The sequence below is a fragment of the Mytilus galloprovincialis genome, chromosome 5, assembly GCF_965363235.1.
Source record: "Mytilus galloprovincialis chromosome 5, xbMytGall1.hap1.1, whole genome shotgun sequence".
NCBI lineage: Eukaryota > Metazoa > Mollusca > Bivalvia > Mytilida > Mytilidae > Mytilus > Mytilus galloprovincialis.
The window spans coordinates 3,174,172-3,198,388 of NC_134842.1; the positions used below are offsets into that span (position 1 = coordinate 3,174,172).

At 33.6% G+C, this 24,217-nt stretch overlaps 1 protein-coding gene and 1 long non-coding RNA gene across 2 annotated transcripts; both read left to right on the forward strand.

Moving 5' to 3' along the window:
* Positions 1–6,401: 6,401 nt before the first annotated feature.
* Positions 6,402–8,322, forward strand: LOC143074966 (uncharacterized). Its single transcript, XR_012978199.1, has 2 exons — positions 6,402–7,260; positions 7,904–8,322. It is a non-coding gene; the product is annotated as an uncharacterized LOC143074966 (long non-coding RNA).
* Positions 8,323–23,219: 14,897 nt separating this feature from the next.
* LOC143076953 (uncharacterized) lies at positions 23,220–24,014 on the forward strand. Its single transcript, XM_076252849.1, has one exon. It carries the CDS (start codon positions 23,220–23,222, stop codon positions 24,012–24,014), a length of 795 nt encoding a protein of 264 aa, XP_076108964.1.
* The last annotated feature ends 203 nt before the right edge of the window (positions 24,015–24,217 follow it).

Sequence of the window (24,217 nt, forward strand, 5' to 3'; positions counted from 1 at the left end):
TTTTTTAACAGGCTCGGACTATTGCCAAACTGAATAAATCATTACAGCCGATTTCGTATACCTGCAAAGTAAAACTTTGGTTGACTTGCTTGCTTTGTTTGTATAGTTGTTTATACAATCTTTGAAATAAGATTGACATCTTTAAACAATATACATTGTATATATAGGCATAGTTTAACGTATATTTTATATTTTGTACAATATACAAAGCACGCAAGCTAACCAAAGTTTTGCTCTACATGCATTAGGAAATAAGCTGTAATGATGTTATCCATATGTATGTGCGACAAGGTGGAAACTTTGATATATTTTGCGAAAATTAATTTGCAGAGTTGGATCGATAATAAAAGAGAAGATGTGGTATGATTGCCTATGAGACCGCTGTCCACAAGAGACCAAAATGACCCAGAAATTAACATTTATAGATCACCGTACGGCCTTCAACAATTAGCAAAACCCATACCGCATAGTCAACTATAAAAGGCCCCGATATGACAATGTAAAACAATTCAAACGAGAAAAATAACGGCCTTAATTATATATATAAAAAAAAAAGAACGAAAAACAAATATGTAACACATAAACAAACGACAACCACTGAAATACAGGCTCCTATACAATATATTTTCTTTTATGGGATAGATTCTTCTCCATTTATATATTTAATTGGGCCGGGGTTTTTTTTTTTTGGGGGGGGGGGGTTGTTTTACACAAGTAATATTTGGATCCTTTATAGCATACTTTTCAGCATTGAACCTATGACTGCTTACTTTACTGAATTATGTCTTTGTTGGAAAGATGTCTCATTAGGCACTCATACCTCATCTTCTTATTTCTATATACAAAGCACGTTTAAGAAGAAAAAAATAATAGGTAATATGGCACCCTCTATGATCCAGAGACTTTTAATATTAGAGATATTTTACATATGTCAACAGGACAGCAGCCGAACGATAAAAAACCTCTGAGGTATATTTTGTGATAAAATTAGCAACAAACGGATATTATCGATGGATGAAACTATAAAAAAAAATGTATTGAGCTATATACCGTACCCGCTCCAGGAGGGAGGGGGTCCTGGGGATGGATCCCCCTTTTTCGGACGATCAGTGTATTTGGATGGGGACATGTAGTTGGAACCCCCTCCTCTTTTGTCAAGGGTTAGGACCCACCCTTTTAAAATGTCTGGATCCGCCCCTGCCGCTTTCATAACACTTATTTTTAGCATACTGAATATTATGATGTTCTTACTTTTAGTTCAGGTCCTGATAAAAAAAAATACACATTCAGTACAGAAAGAAGTGTTTCAATGAAAGTTTCGTGTTTTTCTAGGCAGAAATGATTTTCGAATGACATTATACCGGTTTAAAAGAGCTCAAATTATTTTCTTATACCGGACAGTGGTCACTTAATTGGAAATTTCACTGTTCTATGTCGTGAAATTAATGCAGGTTCAATTCATAACAATGCACAAAACCGGTCCAGCTACTTTTGCAAGGCGAAAAAGAAAGTCGAATCGTGAAGCCAGTAAACAATATTTTTTTAATCTGAGCATGCAAATTGAAGATTATGTTATATATTTTACATTAAATGTATTTGCAGAATAAAAACATTGGTAATGAGAGTCCCAGACAATATATAAGTTGACTGTTTTCCCACTAATTCCACGTGTTTTAAGTAGTAGTTTACTCGTAGTAGCCAACAATGCATTGTAGTTCATTGAGTCGATTGGTCAGTTTTTCAAGGCCATATTGGCCTTGTGTTTGGGAAATTACTATGCAAATATATTCTGACGTCAGAAAATCTAGAGTTCTCGACCTGTTAAAGTCATTTATGTATACAAGGAAAAGGATCGGACCCAAAACTGTTCCTTGGAGAACACCAGATGTTACGTTTATTTTGTCTGACTGAACACCATCAATAATCACTGTTTGTGTCCGAGATGTGAGAAAATCTTCTATCCATTTTAGGGTGTTGTCATCAATGCCATATTGTTTCAGTTTGTAGAGAAGTCTTTTGTGAGGCTTCTCTTCCAACCTGGCCATAGTTGGAGGTTACTACTTCCCGGCGCGTCGGCAACAATAGGAAGATTATGATCGCCGCTGTGGATAATAAAATTGTCAAAAACTGTTCCTTTGTTAATTATTTATTTGGTGACTCTATATAATTTTTGGATCGTCTGCAGTAGTTGGTCTGTATAATGGCATAGTTGTGAATTCCTAGTTTATTTAAGACCGGCGCCCGTGGTACGTTTCTTCTGCAATCATTTATATCTGCTATCATTTATAGATGTATAGGTGGTATCGGACATCTTGGTCATCTTGATTCAGTTGTTATTTCGTCGTAAGTATGGAATATTCCTTGGTCCATGTATATGCTGGTGGCCTGTAGATCGGCGCGTGTAGCAAGGCGGTTCCTTTCGGATGCAGGGGTTCACGCATAAATAATATTAAATTAAACACCTCGAGGTGAACCAACGCCTGTGTGAATCATTTCGATAGAGTCCCTGAAGTGGATACCTTGGTATGCAGGGTTGTCAAATTATGCAAATGAATGCAACATTAAAATAATACTCAAAATTGACAACAACACTTCAATTGGTCTGCAATTTTATTTGCTATGGTCTACATGTTTCGCCTGCAAGGCAGGCTTCATCAGGACAATTTTTATACAGAAATTGAGCCCCTGAAGTACTCAAAGTGGTGCATTGAATTTGACGTCGTCATGGTGAGAGAAACAATGAAAAGTGAAAGTAGCAATACAGAGTTATAAATAGATAAGATAAATATAGAAAATTAAAGTTTGTATACAATGTAACTTGAGTTCGTTTTACTATTATATGATACATTAAATTGTTCTAAAGGCTTGGCATCTAATAGGACGAACTTCCCATGGTTCCTACCACTTCGCAAGGCTTCTCTTCCAACCTGGCCATAGTTGGAGGTTACTACTTCCCGGCGCGTCGGCAACAATAGGAAGATTATGATCGCCGCTGTGGATAATAAAATTGTCAAAAACTGTTCCTTTGTTAATTATTTATTTGGTGACTCTATATAATTTTTGGATCGTCTGCAGTAGTTGGTCTGTATAATGGCATAGTTGTGAATTCCTAGTTTATTTAAGACCGGCGCCCGTGGTACGTTTCTTCTGCAATCATTTATATTACATCTGACAGTCACAATGTTGACTAAAATTCCATGCGAAATTGAATGCGAAAAGACAATTTGAAGTTCAGCTATGAAATTCCTGTATTTTCTTCACGGTAAGTTTTTTACTCTTAAAAGTCTTTGTTTAATCGAAGAATAAAACCATTTAATAAAAATTTTATGAAACGGGCTTTTCTGTATTGGTCCTGTTGTAGTTTGTGGATAGCTGTATAATTTTGGATCCGAGACTCGAAGACTGTTCTTGAATGAAGTTGCCTTTATAGTTGGTTAATAAAAGTATCAATATATGGACTTTTTCATATTGGCCCTGTAACATGCCCTTGATATTAATAATGGCCTCGGACAGTTGTAATGGCCCTCGGCGTTGCCTCAGGGCCATTACAACCATCCTTGGCCATTATTAACACCTTGGGCATGTTACAGGGCCAATATGAAAAAGTCCATACATTAATACTATAGTAAATCATTTAAAAGTCCTGAAGATAAAATATGTTTTGAAATATGCCCTGCATACTTATTTAAGCAATGACATATAATAATTATTGAACTACTGTTTGGGTTGAAAAAAATCTTTAAGGGATTCGGAGATGAGAACAGTAAAAAAAGCTCAGCAACGAATCCTAAATGTGAAATGATTTGCGGCATAATACATGAAAGCACATATTATAGATAGTATAAAATATGAAGTTCACGCCTCATACAGTGAAGTTCTTTGTCATAGGACTATTGTTGTAACATGGGTTAGTAACTGGTTCCAATTAATACTGAATTGTCTTTATTAAAGAACTTGTTCCGGAGTATAACAGCTTATGTCTCTACTTGTCACGGGGTCTCTGGTTCTGCTGTTATAATTAGGTTACTTTTTTTTCTTCATGTAGCAAAAAAAGAGGTGGCTTAGTTCAAATAATTATAACGTCATGGAAGGCTTTTTGTTCTTTTTTTATGTTTGCAACGTCTCTGAGGATCAAGAAAAGTAACATATTGAGCTATTTCAAAATTGATGTTATTAAAGGTAGAATACATTTTACTTCAGAATTTACTACCGCAATAACACAATTCTTAAACTTGTAAAATATATTTAGTATTTTTTTAAATACTTGAAGTGTGTTTAAGACTTTGTTTTACATATAAAAATTATGAAACCCGTAAAATATTTGAATAAACTCGCTCTTGACACACATATTAAAAGAAACTCAAAAACATTTAAATGAATGTTCATATTTAAATATTTCATACACGGCTGTTTGGAACATGTCTGAAGTCTAAATATATATTGTTTTAATAATTATATAACCGACAGCGGGTTTAATTTTCATTTAAGAATTGAATGCTTCTTTTTGTAAATTTATTGGGGTGTAAAAGCGTTGACCGAAGTACATTTTGTTCCGCGCTTCATTCTTAAAATGTGCGCACGATCAACGCTTTTACAACCCTATAAAGTTACAAAAAGAAGCATTCAATACTTATAATTACATTTTTTAGCTATGATCATGACAACACGAATTTTATATATTTTTTTTATTTAATTCACCTGTGCACTTTATTGTTGGACCACGTGTTATTATTAATGAAAAGTTGTATTGAGCAATGCAACTGCTTACGGAATAACACGTGGATGTGCAGTTAGTCAATCAGAATAAAGTATTATAATGAAACATACATCTAATGTAATTATTGGTTCAAGTCAGCTGGAATTGTACATACAATAATCATTACACTGATTAATTGTATTGCAATGGCCACATAGATTATTGTATGATCTGACCTAAAGGGGTCAAGAACTTCTGTTTGATACTTACCTTATCATAAAAATTTTGGAAAATTAATTACTGCAATGTGCCATAAGATTTAATAGCTTTAAACATAATTTGTGAACAGCAAATAGCACTCATCACGGGTAGTAAGGTCGTCATATCGAGGAGCGTTTAGTACAGTGATTTTGTCATAGTTTGGATAAGTTTGACATGGTTAATTTGTGTTACTTTCCTAAACTATTGCCTCAGTTCTATTCACACGAACCGATGAAAATCAAATAAGATGTTTAAATCTGTATTGGCGGTCAAACGATCTACATTGGAATTGTTGTTTCACGAAATTAATGCCGAATAAGCAAGATATCGGAATTGCTATGGTTTGGTTAAGAGATTGACATGGTTCGGTTAAGAGTCTAGAAATTCGTCATGGTTTTGATCAAGTTTGTCATGGTTTAGATCGAAATAAATATATATATTTGTTTCACTTTAATACTGAAAATTTGTTTGATAGCGCCAGTTATTGAATGAAGTTATACTGTATATTAACCGCCTAAGAAGTAGAAAAAGCATGTTTAACCAAAGTTAGTGGGTGTAATTGTCGAAGCTTAAATTAAACATGTCATGTTACTTTTCGTAAGTTTTCTACAATATAATTTTAAAAGTCACTGCTCTTTTAAACTAGCTTTCGATATCAGTATACAAATCAATACAAAGCGTTGATTCTGTTTCACATAGAATCTTCTCTCCGTATGTCTATGCTTGACTCTGCCAAGGATATCGTGGGCGGCATCATTAGTCAAATAGCTAAAGTTACAAAAAAGTGGCAGCTAGTGAAAAAGTCATTCTTGTTTTTACAATTTTTCCTAGAAAAGTATACATTTGTTTGTTTTTCTTTATTTTAAATTTTGAACCAGTTTAGGATGAAATAAAGAGATGTGGGGTTATAGGTCCATGATACAGTAACCCAGCTATAAAACTAACCAAAAGATATAAAGAGGACATCATAAGTCTTCAATCATTTATGAAACGGAATCGTTACGCGTGACATGAATAACAGTTTTAAAACTTATTGGTTTTAAAACTATATGTGAAATAACAATTAAAAAAAACATTCAAAGTTCGAATTTAAAATATGAAAGATTACAATTTCGATTTGGATTTAAGCCGACATAACGTTCAAGTTTATCAAATTGACAATTATTATTACGAATCAATAAAAATCTTTGTAATCAGTGTATGTAATGTGCGAATCCTGAAATGCCATTTTCACTGTCCGTGATGAATTTCTTATGTAGAATAATAAGTAAACAGACGTCAAATTCACGATTTTTGAATAAAATAAGAAATATTATTGTATAGCAATATAATATTTTCAACAGAACGAAACCAAAAGTTAGCGTGCAATAAATTCTAATATTGCACTAGTGCAATAAATCTTCAAAATTCGTGACGTCATTAACGACAAAATCTTAGGTTAAACCAATTTTTAAAGGCAGTGCTTTAAGGCCTGACTTTCAAGTCATGAGGTTCATCTTTTCATACGCAATCTATGCAGGGGGTCTTTTGGCCAGGAATAGATCCGGAAATGTTCGAATTTCTCCTCTTCTTTTTATGGTATGATATGGTTTTTGTTTCTTTCATTTACATTGGGGACTAAAGAAACGATCAGTGTGTATTTTTTGTTTTATAGAACTTGTTATTAATGTGTATTTTGCATTATAAGCAGTCAACCTGACTACAAACTATCATTATTTGTATTCCGTGTGGAAAGAGGTCGGGTCAATTTCGAGTGTTATCTGACATCTAAAGATTTTTTAATTAGTTCAGACGTTGATATAACAATGAAAAGTCGACTGAACATGATTAATATTGCATCTTCTGTAATTCAAAGCGGAATTCGGTTTATAAACGAGAAACCGTAAAGCGTTTTCAATTTCGGTATTAGTTATGTATGTTGTCTACGTATTATCCTGGTTCCCGGTACTACATTCCGGGTATTAGCTATTTGATATATCTGATGTGTAACATTACGATCAGGTACCAGCCAATCTACGTGTGTATGTGTACATGATTTCCCGCCAAAATGACCGACTTACAGCTATGGAAAAATAGTCCATAAACGTTCCGTATAATGATATGCAAATTCATAATTAATCGTAACTTTTTTTATCTTTATATAATAAATATAACAAAATGGATTCCACAAAATTAAAAATAGCATTATTTTACGAGGATTTCTAATATTTTTTTCACTTCCGGGCGCAGTAATACGTATGTTTTGAAGAAATTGACAAAGTGAATTGAGAAGGAAACGGATAGATATACGTCCTTGCTATCAGGTAAAACAATTTAAATGTACAGAAAAAACACATTTACTTCACACAAATAGTACAGGCTTAAGCATTTTATTGTCTTATACACGACTGTAGTCTAGTGTTTAAACGACGGCGGTGACCTACAAGGTACGGGTCATACTGGGTCAAGTCTAAATATGTAAACATATCCACGTGCTATTAGGTAGAAAGCATCGTAATGCAATATCTACAATTTTTTCCTCCTTTATACATCGTTTAACCAGATATATTTCTCTTTCAAATACACTTAAACACGGGTTGTATATACGTATCTTTTCTAGTGTTTTCTTGTCCTTATTAAAGTTCATTTGTTGATGTTTAAATATTTTTGAACGACTGAACACAGGAGTGAATGAATGCAACACTTATATATACTGAAGACTTGGGCTGTACAATGATAGTGTACGTATATCATACTGATAATTATTCTAGCAGTAATTATGTTAATTTAGGATGTAATGACAGGAATTCATGAGCTATGCCTCAGGCTTTCTGAAAAAATATCAATGACAATGTAAACAGGAACAAAACATTGACACGAATGATGCTCTCTTCTATGTTATAGTTATTTAGGTATGTGTGTTGCACAAGTTTAAAAAAAAACTTAAGTTATAAAACTTTTTTTCAGGGCACAAACCCACTTTAAAGAGACTTGTCTACTGCCATACCCATCCTATTTTCATGCACCATTTGCAAGCAAGAGACTGAATGGTTTGCAAAATTAAAAATCAGGACGGTGTCCAATTAAACCAAAAGAACTAAACTGGATGAATATTGTAGGAGAAATCTAGAGGAAAGTTTTGATTTGTGAAATTGGTTTTCCTGAAAAGTCATTCATCCTAGCCTGCAGAAAGGAACTATAACTGTCCACCACCAACTGACGAGCTAATGTTGAGCTTCACATATGGAATTACTCAAATACCATCAATGTCTATGTTTTCAGAACAGATTTCACAAGTTATGACACAGCTGTGCTTTTTTTTTTATACCTGTTAAAGAGTTGTATACTAAATTTTATTTTTTTATCAATAAATATATCTTGTGTCATTTAAGAACTTGTATTTTGCCAAAAGATGCATACTAGTGAATGAAAGTGGTGCAGTTCATTTTGCTTTGGTATATAGAATTGAATTACAATTGTTCATGTTATTGGAATGCATATAAAAATAAGGAGATGTGGTACAATGTATATACATAATATTTAGTGAGTTTATCAAGCAAAAGTGAATAAGAAATAGGTATAAGCAGTTACAGGTACTACTGTACAATCTCAAACAATGAGAAAAACTCATACCATAAAGAGAATTTCATATTTACAAGTAAGTTTTGTTTTTGCGTTGAATAATTTTCTTCTATTGTTTTAATTGCAAATATGGGAAGTGGTTAAAATGCTAATGAGACAGCTGTTATGGCCACAGAGCCTTAATTGAAAACTTCTTTTTCATTCATACCGGTAGATTTTGCCTGGAGTTAGAAACATATCTGCCAACTTTTCAAAATGCACATGGGGGTTTTACGTGAAAGATGGTTCATATAGTCATACAAAACCTTCAAGGGGGCCTTCAAATGGAAGCAGGACAAGTCGCCCCACTGGCTAATCGCCCACTTTAAAAAAAAAACGCCACAAACTGATTTATCAAATCGCCCCACATGTGAAATTAGTTAAATCATGTTAAATATTACTCCTGCCAACCCGCCCTACTTATAAAAAAACGGTAATATTTAGATTAATATATATATACATGTATATAATTAAAAATAAAAACTCGCACCACTTTAATGAAAACTAATCTACACAGAATACAAACAAACCGAAAATTTATTTAATTACTATTATTGATATACTGAAATTATAATTCTAAAAAAAAAATGTATTGTTGAAGAATAACTAAGTTTTGAAGCTTAGTTATTTGCATAACAATTGAAAAGAAACCTGTTAATTGTATCATAATGCAATATAAGGAATTTAACTTATATTCAACGGGATAACATCTTTTTCCATAAGTGGGGAGAGTTGGCATTACTAAATTCATCCTGGTTAATAAATATATTTATCTAGATATTATCGTTTTCTATTAGGTGGGGCAAGTTGGCAGGAGTAATATTAAGGGATATAACACATTTCACAAGTGGGGCAATTTGGTTATCCAGGTTGGGGCAGTTTTTATTTAAAATGGGGCGAGTTAGTGAAAAAGTGGGACTATTTGCTAATGGGGCGATTTGTCATGGATTCCCTTCAAATATATTCTAATGTGGTTTTTGGCTTCTTCGTGCATAAACAAGCTCATTGCCATTGTTGAATTAATTGTTTTCTTTAAAATAGTCGACAAAATTGCTCTTACAAAATTTCCATTTGGGAGCCTCGAGCTCGATGGGGGAAATACTCTGCAAATACTGACAGTTGGCAGGTATGGTCATCAAAAAAGTTGATGTGTTACTATGTACATTTACCATTATGTTACTTGATGTTCTTGCTATACACACAGTACAGAGACTAGTCAATCTTGGTGAACTATTTTTTATGGGAGTCGTAGAATATGCGTATACAATCAATAATTAAAAATAGTCTATTTATATTGAAAAGGAAAAGTTCTTTTATGTCTAAAGAAGAGGGACGAAAGACACCAAAGGGACAGTCAAACTCATAAATTTAAAGCAAACTGACAAGGCCATGGTTAAAAATGCATTTCATGGCGAGGCACAGAAAATATACTGTAAACAGTAGACTATAGATATAGGTGAACTAGGTACAAAAGAACTCTAAATCTTAAATTCTACAAACCACCTCTGTTCTATGGAAGATAATGATATAACTGGACTAGAAATACACACAACCTGTAATTAACTGCCTTTACAGCGCTTTCGCGCTTTGATTACTTTCAAATATTATATTGCTATACAATAAAAGGGTTATTGCATGAATATTGGGGAATATTGTCCCTCGTAGAACATATATTGCACTCGCAAGCTCGTGCAATATAAAATTCTACTCGGGACAATATTCCCCAATATTCATGCAATAACCCTATAATATATACAATATGTACTGTTCTTATAAATTCATGATAAATGTATTTGATGTGGATCCTGCTACAGCCATCCAGGTGTAAAATTGATACAGAAATAGATAAATATTAAGAATAGTTAACGAACAGAGCAGAGCGTACAAGAGTTTTAAAAGTAGCAGTCAAGTTTCATTTGTAGAAAAATGTACCTTTTAACATTATTAATAATTTAAGAATTGAATGCTTCTTTTTGTAACTTCATTTGGGTGTAAAAGCGTTGACCGAAGTACATTTTGTGCGCTTCATTCTAAAAATGTACTTACGATCAACGCTTTTACAACCTTATGAAGTTACAAAAAGAAACATTCAATACTTATAATTACATTTTTTAACTAGGACCATGAAAGCACGAATTTTATCAATTTTTTTTATTTGATTCACCTGTGCACTTTATTGTCGGACCTTGTGTTATCATGAATGATAAGTTTTGTTGTGTAATGTAATTGCTTAAGAAATAACACGTGATGTGCAGTTAGCCAATCAGAATAACGTATTATAATGAAACATACATCTAATGTAATTATTGTAGTATAACTTTAAACATGGTTTGTTGTTCAACTCGTTGATATTGAATCAAATTCCACTTTGTTGTTTTTGTGATGCGAAAGGCGGATTCATGTTTAATTATTGCAGAATAATGATATCAATAATTCATTTTCACTGTAGAGCGATTCATTACTGTAGTTTATGCGATGCATTTTCACAGAAGTATTTTAATTAATTTTCATCATATAAAGTCGTAATTTAGCCGACTCTCTAACATACTTTATGAAGTCAGAAGGATAGATTATATATGCATACTTTGTGAGTGAAAGTCTGAGGTAATATATCAATAAATGCCGGGAAAATGGCATTTATTGCTCCACGTTGAAGACCGTACGGTTACCTATATTTGTTAATTTCTGTGTCATTTTGGTCTCTTGTGGAGATTTGTCTTATTGGCAATGATACCACATCTTCTTTTTTATGTTGTCAATTCTATATTCTCTGATAATTTTTTCAGACCCAGATCTATATGTAAGATGAAGGTAGATCACAAGTATATATTTTTTGAGACAGATTTTTTTTATAATTTGCCTAAATAAAGATTTTACTATGCTCTTTTCAAAAATTTAATAAAAAGTATGGGTCACCGTGCTATTTTTAAGCTATGATTGGTTGAAAATTGCCAAAATTTGGTTAGTTTGGTCATGACAAAACACATTAGTGTGCAAAAAAAAAGTTCTATGAGATAGAATTTTGAAATAAATTGTGAGAAGAAAGGTTTCATAATATGTTTTAGGAAAATAAAAAGAAAACATGGTGTCACCGAACTTGTTTTCTTGCTACAAGTAAAAATAAAAAAATTCGCTATTAGCCCAGCATAAATGTACTAAAAGAGTTATCTCCCCTTAAATGGCTCATTTGAAAAAAATGATTTTAAAACCAAAAAAAAATTATATTTGTTAAAATATTTTGTATAGTACGATTAGTTAACAAGTTTTCTTTCTAGAAAAAACAGTCTAACCATTGAATTAGAAACCTGTCTCCAAATTTGCAGATTTAGGCAAATAACTAGACCGATTTTGTACTGTGATTGTACAATCCAAGATGGCGGTATACCATGGATCTACCTTAAATATATCCTTTCCTATGACACGCCATCATTGTATACATACATCTTGGACAGCTAAAGTAGGGCTTTAGATTTTTTTTAACATTGAGCCAAAGTAACTTGTAATTTTTTTCAATGCAAAATATCCTGTAATTTTTTTCCAGGCAAAGTCACTTGTAATTTTTACCAGGTCCAAAAAACAATTTTTTTCACGTAGTGATTCGTGCCTGCTTGGAGGGTTTTGGTCCTCCCCCGCTCATAGGAAAATTTTGAAAATGAGACTATACTCATTTTCTTCAATAAAACATTGATATAGTTCTTCTTCCAAAAAAACCTCTGTTGTTATATAAACTAATGTTCCATTTCAAGTGACCCCCCCCCCCCCCCCCCCCCCGAAAATCAAATGAATGCTACCGGAAAAGCAGTTTACAATTTCGGTCTAAATATACAGCACATACTTAACTTGCTTGCTTGGTTTCAATTCATGTTTGCCTAGGCATTGTACTTGAGATAGAGCACACATTTATACTAATAAAGCAAAAAAGCCATCCAAGCCGTTTAACTACAAGCATTATGAAAATAGCTGTAATGGATGCATCTATGAATATCAAAGAGAAGTCACATAAAGATCTTCATTTCACGATTGATGCGTGGTAACGTTTTCGTCTCGCACAAACAATTGCTTTACATTTGACGTCTGGATGGCTGCATAATTTATTTTTGTAATGCCATTTTATATACATCTTAGACAGTTAAGAAAGTTCGAGCAACAACCGAGTCACCTTGATATATGTTTGAATTTCTCGTAACTATGTTCTCGCTGTTTTACTTACGAACGATACGGACCTATGACGAAAAAAACCCATAAAATTAAGTACAGAAAAAATATCGATGAACAGAACACAACGTCCGAAATCAACCATAAGTTGGTTAAACCCGTGTATATTCAAGTGATCGTCTACGACCAGCTTGCTGTTTAAATACCATCAGTATTAAAGTCATTTTGTAAGACTATTTTCAGTTGTTGCATGTCGAATAATCATATAAAATAATAATGAAAATTCAATGCACCTGCAAACATTCCACATCAGAAATGACTGCACTTTCAGTGATAATTCATCGCAACTATAGTTAAAATGAATAGCACCCTGTCAACGCTATTATGAATTCAGCTATTTTAATTACACTTGTTCGGACTTTAATCTTGTGATAATCATTATACATTAGAAAGTTATATTCTTATTTAATTTTGTTAAAAAACACTGGACACTTTAAATTTGCAAAACACTCATTTGCAAATCCGCCGCCGCCTCAAAAAAGAGCTACAGTGTCATGTATATAACCAAAATGTGCGGAATTACATGGGATTCAATAATTTCATTTGTATTCTACTGTTACTATTATATTTATTTTGATATTTGATTTATAAAAACATGGGATTTTCAATATCCCATGGGACAGGGCAAAATCCCATGGGATTTACCATTATCCCATGGGATTTTTTTTGGTCCCATGGGATAATTGTAGTCCCATGGGATATTTGTTGTCCCATGGGACAAAAAAAATCCCATGGGATTATTATTATCCCATGGGATTTTTAATATCCCATGGGACAAAATAAAATCCTATGGGATTCAAATTATAAATATATAGATATAAATATACAGTAATGTGTATGTTACAATGTATTCTATTTGGTAGTAAATTGTTATAAGATGAATCTTTTTAATTGAATATCTTTTTTCTTTGGAAATGTTAATTCAACATATTGTTCTATAACTGTTCAAAACTTAACTTTTAAACAACAAAGTAGATAATGTAAGTATCAATATAGGTTTATTTATGAATTATAGAATACTTTGAAACACTATTATTTACCATTTGAAATCAATGAAAAACTCTAATATAAGGCTGAACATACTAGTACTGTAAATTCAGAATTTATTGCGTGCATTTATTATTGAATTTTTGTCATTTAAGACTAAAATGAGATTTTAATTTTTTACGATTTTGAGATCAGTTTAATTCATATAAAATATTTCTAAATGGGAGTTTAAATTATTGCTTTTACAACTGTGTTGCAATTTTTGCAAATATAAACCCTCACAATAATTCTTGAATTTACAGTAGCTATTTCATTAAATCTATTTTTTTCACAATATCTCTCCACACAAAACATTAATAGTTTCTTATCATCCAGCATTGTGTGATCTTATAGTTCACTTTTTGGTCATTCAGCACAGAACATTGACATTATTGTGGTTTCAATATCTTTTGGTATTTAAAAGATCTTCAAATCATTGACTGAGTGATGAAAATAATAACTGATCCAACTTTTGTCTTTGAATTTATTCTGGTCTTGTTTCTATGTTTTCTCCATTTATTCTAGGTGATGAGTTTCAATCCTTCTGAAAAAGAACCAATAAAATCTGAAGTATTATATAAAAAATTTTGCATACATGTAGCAATAATATGATTTTTAATAAAAATAGCTATGCGGTATGGATTTTACTGATTGTTAAAGGTTGTCCAGTGTCATCAGTTGCTAACCTCTTATATCCTTTGGTCTCTGATGGAGAGTTGTCAAATTAGCAATATACCACATCTTCCTATTCTAATACTACCGGTATATAACAATCAATTAATTTATTCTTCTTTAAAATATTTGGGTATTTTCCCAAGTTATATATATCATATATATATAAAGATCAATGTTAAAACTTTAGGCAATTATAATAACATATTCCATTATTCACTAGAATTTTCAATATATTATACAAAATGCAGACAACAGAAACAATATATCTTTAAGCTTTTGAAGTTCTGACAGAGTTCAATTTGTGTTAAATTTCAATGAAAAAATATCTTGAAATCTTCGGACATATTGGAAATTATAACATTGATACAAAAAAATATATTGTTTTATACTTATTTTTTGTGTTGTTGGCTAGCTGTCTCATTTTACAGTTATACATACATCAATAATCTTCTTCTTTATTAAAAGTAAATATGGGATATTATTTTTATAATCTGAAAACATTATATTTCTATCGAATAACTTATTACCAAGTTCACAAACACCAACGTGTTTGTCAGATACTAGTTTTAAGACATGTATAAATGTTCCAGACCATATAAGTATTTGGATCGTACGTTTACGGTCCGAAACATATAAGTATACTCTTACAGTCCGACCATATGCATACAATCAGACCATTTGAGTATACCCAGTACTTGTACTGTCTAATACCAGAGCTCAACCAAACATGTATTTTTATTTCTACTGCAATTAAACTTTTTGTATTAATCTATTAATTTAGATTTCAGTTATGTTGATCTGTAATGTATATTTGTTTCTAATAAACTTGACCAACTTCTTAAAATTGGGCAGACTGTACGCGTAGTCTTAATACTGATATGTTCTGGAACATAAACATGATTAACAAGCATTCGACAGGATGTCATGCTAAAATCCCTTAATATTAGTACTAAATTTTGAGTATATATAATATATGTAAATCCACAGGCTACTTACTGAAATTCATGGCAAACACTCACCAAAAAATTAAAGAGGATACAATTTAGAGGAAGGACTGGACAGATGAATGCATAAACACTATTAAGACAGAGCATAAAACTTACCAAAAACAAGATGTTTTACATTTATTCTTCAGATGCAGGAAAATTGAAAAGTTTTTTTTCTTTCTCTGCTGTCCATGGTATAAACTTTCAATTCATTCATGCAAAATATGAAAATCTGCAAAAGTAGGACCTTGAACCTCAGCTTATCCACATTTTGACTTTTGAGCTGCATATTTTTTTTTCTTTTCATCTTGCTGACAATCTACATGATCTAAACATAAAAAAATGATAAAAACATAATTCTAGATTAACTTTGTGTTTTTAATTTTGTTGATACAAACAATTTTTCCCAGCTTAAAAGGAAAACATCATCACAAAAAAGGAGGTCATACTAACCTCTGAAATATTTAAACAAATCAAAATTATTACTTGATTAAGATCTTGTCATAAATTAATAGCATTGATACTCTTATTTTTGAAGACCATATATATATATATATGTCTTTTGCATACTTATATTCCTTTGCATGCATATTAAGATTAATTCCGAGGACTTAAATGTTAAATTAGCATGATTAATTTTACAGTTTCTCAGCTCAATGTGTACAATATGAGAGTATCTTGCAATACTGTATATTCTGATGTTAAGAACATATTGTGAGGTTTTTATTAATGCAAATGAGAGCTGTATATCATTCTCATTTCTGAGACATATTTATGAGCTGAAGACCAGTGCCAAAATTTCCTCACTGCATTGAAGACCCATAGGTGACCTTCGGCCGTTGTCTGCTCTTTGGTTGTGTTGTTGTCTCTTTGACAAATTCCCAGTTTCTACTTCCCATTCTATAACATGTATGCAGATTTTTCGTAAATTACAATAATCAATCACGCAATTCTGCCCATTATTTATTTGTTATTGAAAATAAGCAAAAATAAATGCACACAAAATTTAACATTTTTAATAAAGGCTTTTTTTTTAATTCAAAACAGTTGCCTACAACGTTAATATTACTTCCATGGTCAGTCTTATAATATAAAACTGACACACACCAGTTTGCTAACTCAGTGTGCTGGGCCAGGGTGCTGGGTGAGGTGCTGGAACTTGATATACATGTATCATTAAGTTACAGTTCTGTTAAGATTTGACTGCCTTTTTACAGGGAATTTCTATTCTTACTGTTAACAGTTAGTATATATATACTGTTCCTTTCTTAGAATGATTCTCTGCTCAGCAACTGGTGCGTAATTAGCATCATCGTTTTATTCAAATATCTTGTAGCAGTAAAAAACGGGTACGTCTAAACACCGCTCAGGACCTCCTGGGTGCACTCAGGACATACAAAGTGCACTCAGGACCCTTTATAGTCATCGTATTTGCACACAGGATGGATGAATATGTTCGTTACATGCTGCTTATTTAAGAGTTAGATTTTGGTAGAATTTGAAATCGAACTTAGATAGATATGTTAATTCTTATGAAATAACGAGGGCACGTGTCACTGATTACACAACTACTGAGCCGTGAATTATCCAATCAACAAAATTGATTGGATTATGTTTATTGTTGTTTATGAATTGTGTTGTTAGTACTGTACGTGTTACGTTTAAAATGAATAGCACTATGTTATTAAGTTTTGTGAAAGTTGCAGTGTAGAGACTGATAAACAGTTTCTTATGGCATGGCACACTTTATGACCTTTTTCATGAATGTTAAAAATTTATTAAAGATTTTTACAGCCTTGATATATATAACAAATTTTTTGAAATAGAAAGTTTCGGGGGGGGGGGGGGGCACTTCAAACTCTGTGCAAGAAGACTCAGTCGTGGTTTTGAACGTGGTTTGAACGGATTTCGTTTACTTACAAATCAGCATTTAGAAATAATTACCAAATATGATAATTTTCAGAAAACGGAGACAAATTAATTTTTCAGAATTTATTTTCACATTTGAATTCGTTCAACTGAAGGCTACAGTTAGACAAGAACAACTTTAATGAGTAAGATAAATCTTACCAAATTTGTTAAAACACTCGTATTACTCAAGAATAAAATTACTGCAAAATAACGATAAAAATGAGAAAGTTCACGTCTAACTACATGAGATTTGATTATTTGAAAAGCGTATTTTAGTAAGTACGGCTTCTACAGTTAAGAACGGATTCCATTTACAAAACTAAATCTTAATTCATGAAAAGTATGACAAATGTATTTCCCTTTTCAAACTCGTTTAAGGAATTTATTACAGGACAAGAACGAGTTCTAATAGGGGAATCAATCTACCTAAATGAAATTTTGATTGAATCGTTATGTTATACATACACAGCCTCTCATTGCTTAAAAAGTCGGTTAATTATTTGAATGAATCTCAAAGACAAGAAAATAGAAATGCTTTTTTTAATAATTCATCAAAATGTATACTTTATAGATATATATATATGTCACAGATATACTGCAATTTTATTTAGATAGACCTGTTAATCAAATATATAAACCTTTTATATGTAAATATCGTATATCCGCCCATAGCCTCAATATAGAAACAGGCAGATATTACAATGTAGATAGAGAAAATAGATTATGTACTATGTGCAATAACAATATTGTAGAAGATGAATACCATGTTGTTCTAGAATGTAATAGATATAGTGATGTAAGAAAACTATACATTAAGAAATATTATTGGCAATATCCATCCACTTTTAAACTTATACAGTTGTTATCAGTTCACAATGTGAAAGACCTTAATAATTTAGGTAAATTTTTGTTTAATATTGAAAAAAATCGTAATATGTAGTTGTATTAATTATTTATCATATGAATTTATTTTCATTCTCCGCCATACATGTATTGTGTATAATTATTGTATTTATATTTCACTGATACAAAATATTAAATATTGTAAAATTGTATATTCTATAAGCTGTATTGCTTCTGAATAAAGTATTATTATTATATTTATAGAAAAAAAAACACACACACACAATTATATGAATAAGAATTAGAACAGAATGATACCAATATATTCATTTTTAAATTCAACGCTATTTTTAGTGAGTGATCTGTCCGGAAGCCCTGGAGTGCCACGCAAAAAAAACTACAACTTGCGCATGGGTAACTATCTTGTGCGCAAGTTGTAATGTTTGTTCATGGAACTCCAGGGCTTCCGTACTATTGTAATATATCTAGAGATATGAAAATACGAAAGAATTATTCTTTTTAATTTCTTAACTAAAAATAAATCTTAACTTTTTTGATTGCACGAAATTTTAATAAAATACGAAAATCTGATTCTATACAAAGAATATAATAACGATATTTTTTTTAATGAAATAAAATGAATTTTATGAACGAAGATTTCTTATATATATAACTATATATGTACATTTCTCATATTTCTCGACTGGCTTCAATTATTACAAACAAAAAGAAAAGGTTAACTTTATTTAATAGTTTTTTTTTCTAAAACAATATATCTTCATTGTTCTTTATTTTTCAAAAGACATCTTGATTTTGCTTGTTTTTAAAAGCTTACTTGTATGGGGTTTGTACCATCACTAATCACTCCTAATTATTAAAGATTAAATGACCTAATCAACATGATAATTGGTATTCAATATAATCCACGGTCATGCCTGACATATTTCCCAAAACGGCACGTGCCGATGAAATCTTCAATAACTCCTTAAATGTTAAAATAATTTAATAAAAACAAAAATTATTAAATGGAGAATTAAATTATCTATCGAATGCATACCTCCACCACTCACTAAAACATATAGTTCATGTCCTGAGTGCACTTTGTATGTCCTGAGTGCACTCAGGAGGTCCTGAGCGGTGTTTAGACGTACCGGTAAAAAACATAAATTAATGTATTTTTCAAATAGCTTTATTCAGCTTAATAATTATAGCGAAAAACAGCGAACATGGGGAAATAAAATGTTTTTAGTAGCCTTATTTAATATTAAATCTCCAGGCGAGTGTGATCAAATAAAGAGGCTCTCCGTAATACGTGGAAAATCCTATCTGATTCAGGATTAATTCATCGGTTACACTCCCCTATCACCAGTGATTCTTTGTTTTTAGCTGACATGCTGAAAAAGGTGTGTAAGTGTTTACTCGCAATTTGCATGATTAATAACATATATCGACGGTTCCAAAAAGTTGTTAAGCCAAGGGGTGGAGTTGAGAAATAGGCTCTCAATTCCATGAAAATGCTCCTTTCGGCATGCGTCTAATACAGCCTCTGACAACCAAAGTCCAACTCCAACCTTCACGAGTGGTTTATTATCTGTAAACCTGGTGGAACTGTTTCAACTGACTGGAGAAGGGGCGAAGGCGAGCCACTGGCGCCTCAAAACCAGATAGCCTCGGGCAGATGGGGTTCGTCAACCTTGGAGGGTAGCCCATCTAGGAGAAGGAAAACTCTGACTCAAAACCTCCGCTGCCTTGCGGCCATACCCGTACGCCAGGGAAAGGCTTCAGGAGACAACCTCGAGGAAAATCCAGATTTAGGAATCTGCAACATCCTTCCTGTACTTCCAGGATCAGATCACTTGTTCAGAAGTTAAGGGTGAGGTAACCCCTACAGAAAACCTAGAGTGCTGAAGACGGCGGTGTTGGGCTATATAGCGCACTCTTAACAGACCACAATACCACGCACAAACAGCCATAATGACACTTGAAATCACAACCAATCGATATGGTGCTCGCCCTGTGAGGACCCACCAGGCAGGTGCAGTGCCGGGTTCCCTGTCTCGAAGGAACCCATCAAATGCTACTGGAGGTACCTTTGTTTCGTCCTGTGGAGTCAGGGGACGAACAAGAAGAGCTACTGGCCGGAAAAACACCAAGCCAAAGTTGAAAGAACAACCAGTCATTAACATCATGCACTGGAATGCAGAAGGGGCATCCAACAAAAGAGATGAACTGCAGCATTTTCTACATGAAAATAACATTAACATCTGCTGTATTCAGGAAACACACTTGCAAGAAGGAAAACCTTTTAAAGTCAGAGGATACCAAGTTTTCAGGAGTGACAGAAAAGAAAGAAAGAAAGGAGGTGTTATGACCCTAGTAAGAAACAACATAAATGCCAGGGAGATTAAAACATATATGGAGGAAGCAGAATATCTTGAAAGCAAAGTCACCATCGGGCAAAGCTCTTACAACATTGTCAACTTCTATTGTCCAAATGATAAAAAAACTCTCCCTAGATACCATACAGACATCAGACAGTAACTTTCTCATGGTAGGAGATTTTAACAGCCAATCTCATAGCTGGGGATACACCACAATAGACAAAAGAGGAGAAACCATAGAAGATTGGCAAGATGAACACCATCTTATCCTTGTCAATGATCCAACTGATACACCAACCTTCTATTCTCGCCGCTGGCACACAACAACTACACCAGACCTAGCTTTCTGTACTGACGATATACACCAGAATATCAGTAGAAAGGTATGTGACCAGCTAGGGGGCAGTGACCATCGCCCAGTCATACTATCCATCAGAGGAACAAAAACTACTATTGATGCTCAATTACCAAGATGGAATTACAAGAAGGCAAACTGGGGAAAATTTGAAACAAGAGCAAATGAACTTACAAAGGACATAGTTATTGAAGGAAAGAACATCAACAATGTTGTCAAGATTTTCAATACAAGCATAGTAAGAGCGGCAAAAGAAAGTATACCAAGGGGTGTGAGAAAGGACTACAAGCCATACTGGTCCAATCAAATTCAAGAAACACATGATGCACTCACAAGAGCAAGAGAAGAGGCTGAATCAAACCCCAGCCAGGAGAATAACATCAAACTTCAACAAAGCAAGGCAAAACACCTCAAAACAAAACTTGAATGCCAGAGAAGAGGATGGAGAGAAAAAACATCATCTCTGACATGGAGAAAGATACAACAAAACTGTGGAACTTGACAAAAGCTCTAAATGATGAGGGAAGTAAAGGCCAAAAGATAACACTAGAAGATGAAGGAAAAACAATCACAGGAAAAGCTGCTGCAAATACATTTGCAAAAGGTTATGAAGAAGTAAGCAATACTAACATCCCAACCTCACATAAAAAAGAGATAAGAACCGAAATTAGAGAAAGAAAGGAAACACCAGCACATGATATCATGCAGACTGACATCACAATGTCTGAGATGAAACAATCTATAAGAAAGCTTAAGAAGAAAAAGTCTCCAGGTCCAGATAACATCACAAATGAGATGCTACAACACCTAGGGAACTCATCACTAAATACTTTGCTGGACATATTCAATCTTAGCTGGAGACAAGGGCAAGTCCCACAATGCTGGAAGGACGCAATAATGATGCCAATACTAAAGAAAGGAAAGAACAAGTCAAAAGCCTCAAGTTACCGTCCTATAAGCCTAACAAGCAGCTGTTGTAAATTGTTGGAGCGCATAATAAACAAGCGCATGCACATGTACTTAGAATCAGAGAACATCATTGGAAATGAACAAGCTGGTTTTAGACAATACAAAAGCACAGAAGACCAGACTACACATCTATCCCAGGTGGTAGAAGATGCCTTCCAATCCAAAAAAGTAACGTTGGCTGTCTTTGTAGATCTTCAAAGAGCATTTGATAAGGTATGGAAAGATGGACTCCTTGCAAAAATGCTTAGATATGGCATCAGTGGAAGAATGTACAAATGGACCAAATCTTACTTGTATAATAGAAGAGCAAGAGTGCTGGTAGATGGACAATGTGGACAGAAAGTACTCTTAAAACAAGGGGTTCCACAAGGAGGAGTATTACCACCAACTCTATTCATACTCTTTATGAACGACCTAGTACCAGAGCTACCAAAAGGGGTACAATCAGCACTTTATGCAGACGATCTTGTTCTCTGGTGCTCAGAAGAGTATGCATCTACAGCTAAATATAGAATACAAACAGCTTTAGATATTATAGTCACATGGGCAAAGCAGTGGTGTGTTACCATCAACAGAGAAAAACAACAGGAACACTCTTCACACTCTCTCCAAAAACACAATCTGTCAAACTGACTTTGGATGATACCCCACTTAAAATGGAAGACCAACAAACATACCTTGGGGTAACTTTTGACAAAAGAATGACCTGGAAGCAACATATAACATCAGCTGAAGCTAAAGCTAGGAGAAAATTGAACATCATGAGGAAACTTGCAGGAACAAAATGGGGTGCAAATGAAAAAATCTTGAAATCTGTCTACCAAGGAAATGTACGACCACACCTTGAATACGGATCTAGCGCTTGGATGACTGCAGCCAAGTCTCACCATCAGACTTTAGACAAAGTTCAGAACCAGGCACTACGTATCATCACAGGTGCTATGAAATCAACACCAATAAAAAGTATGGAGGATATAACAAACATACCCCCATTAGGAAAGAGAAGGGAGTGCAAAGCCATGATACAGGCCACCAAATATCAGTGTTCACAAGACCACCCAATGAATACCAGACTAAAACAACTCTCATCAGGCAGACTGAAAAGATCCAGCTTTACATTAGAGACAAGAGCATTGCAAAGAAAACACCTGGAAGCCCTACCAAAATATATAGAACCCATAGTTTTCACAATGAATAATACCCCTTGTGAAGAAAAACTTGGAAATGTCACCATCCAGACCTCAGTTCCGCTCATTACCACCAGAGATGAACAGACTAGTAATGTAAAGAAAATACTTACAATGAGTATGCTTGAAGAACAGTATCCTTCAGAAACTTGGGTAACAGTATATACAGATGGGTCAGCCACAAATGCCACAACAAATGGAGGGGCTGGTATATACATTAAGTACCCCAATGGAGATCAACAATCAGAGGCAATACCAACAGGCCTACATTGTTCAAACTACAAAGCTGAAGAAGAAGCCATTACTCATGCTGCACATTCCATCTTAAACAAAATCGATGATACATCTCAAGTAGTATTCCTGACTGATGCCCTCTCTGTTCTACAAGCTTTGAAGAACGACAAGCTGCCTCAACTCCAACAAGCTTTATACAACATCAAAAGTCTGACAACAGTTATTCAGTGGATCCCTTCACACTGCGGAGTTTGGGGTAATGAACAAGCCGACAGATTGGCAAAGTATGGTGCTGAACAACAACAGGAAGAAAATCCAGTCTGCTTTTCAGAGATGAAGACTATCATAAAATCTCTGTTCAACACTCCACAGCAACAAGATAGTTACCACCAGCTAACAAGATCTGAACAAACCACCATCTTTAGACTGAGGACAGGACACAACAGACTCAACCTACATCTACACAAAGTCATGAAAGTTGTTCCATCTCCTATGTGTCCTTGTGGAGAAGCAGAGCAGGATACAGCACACCTCCTACAGTCATGCAATCTCCATCAGGCATTGAGAGATAAGATATGGCACTCAGTAACATCACTCGAAGAGAAGCTATACGGACCAGTGGATTCCCTACAGAAGACCACCAGATTTGTTGAGGAGACTGGTATTCAAGTGTAAAGGCGAACGATAAGAAGAAGAACATATATCGACTCGTTACCCGGACTACTGCAAAAAACAATTATTCAGTTAACTGATTTAGATGGAAGGTAAACGGACAGAAAGTCACAGGACAAAAAGTCACAGGACATAAAGTCACAAATTTGATAGGACAAAAAGTCACAGGACAAAAAGTCACAAACAAATTGTTGACAATTGGTTTG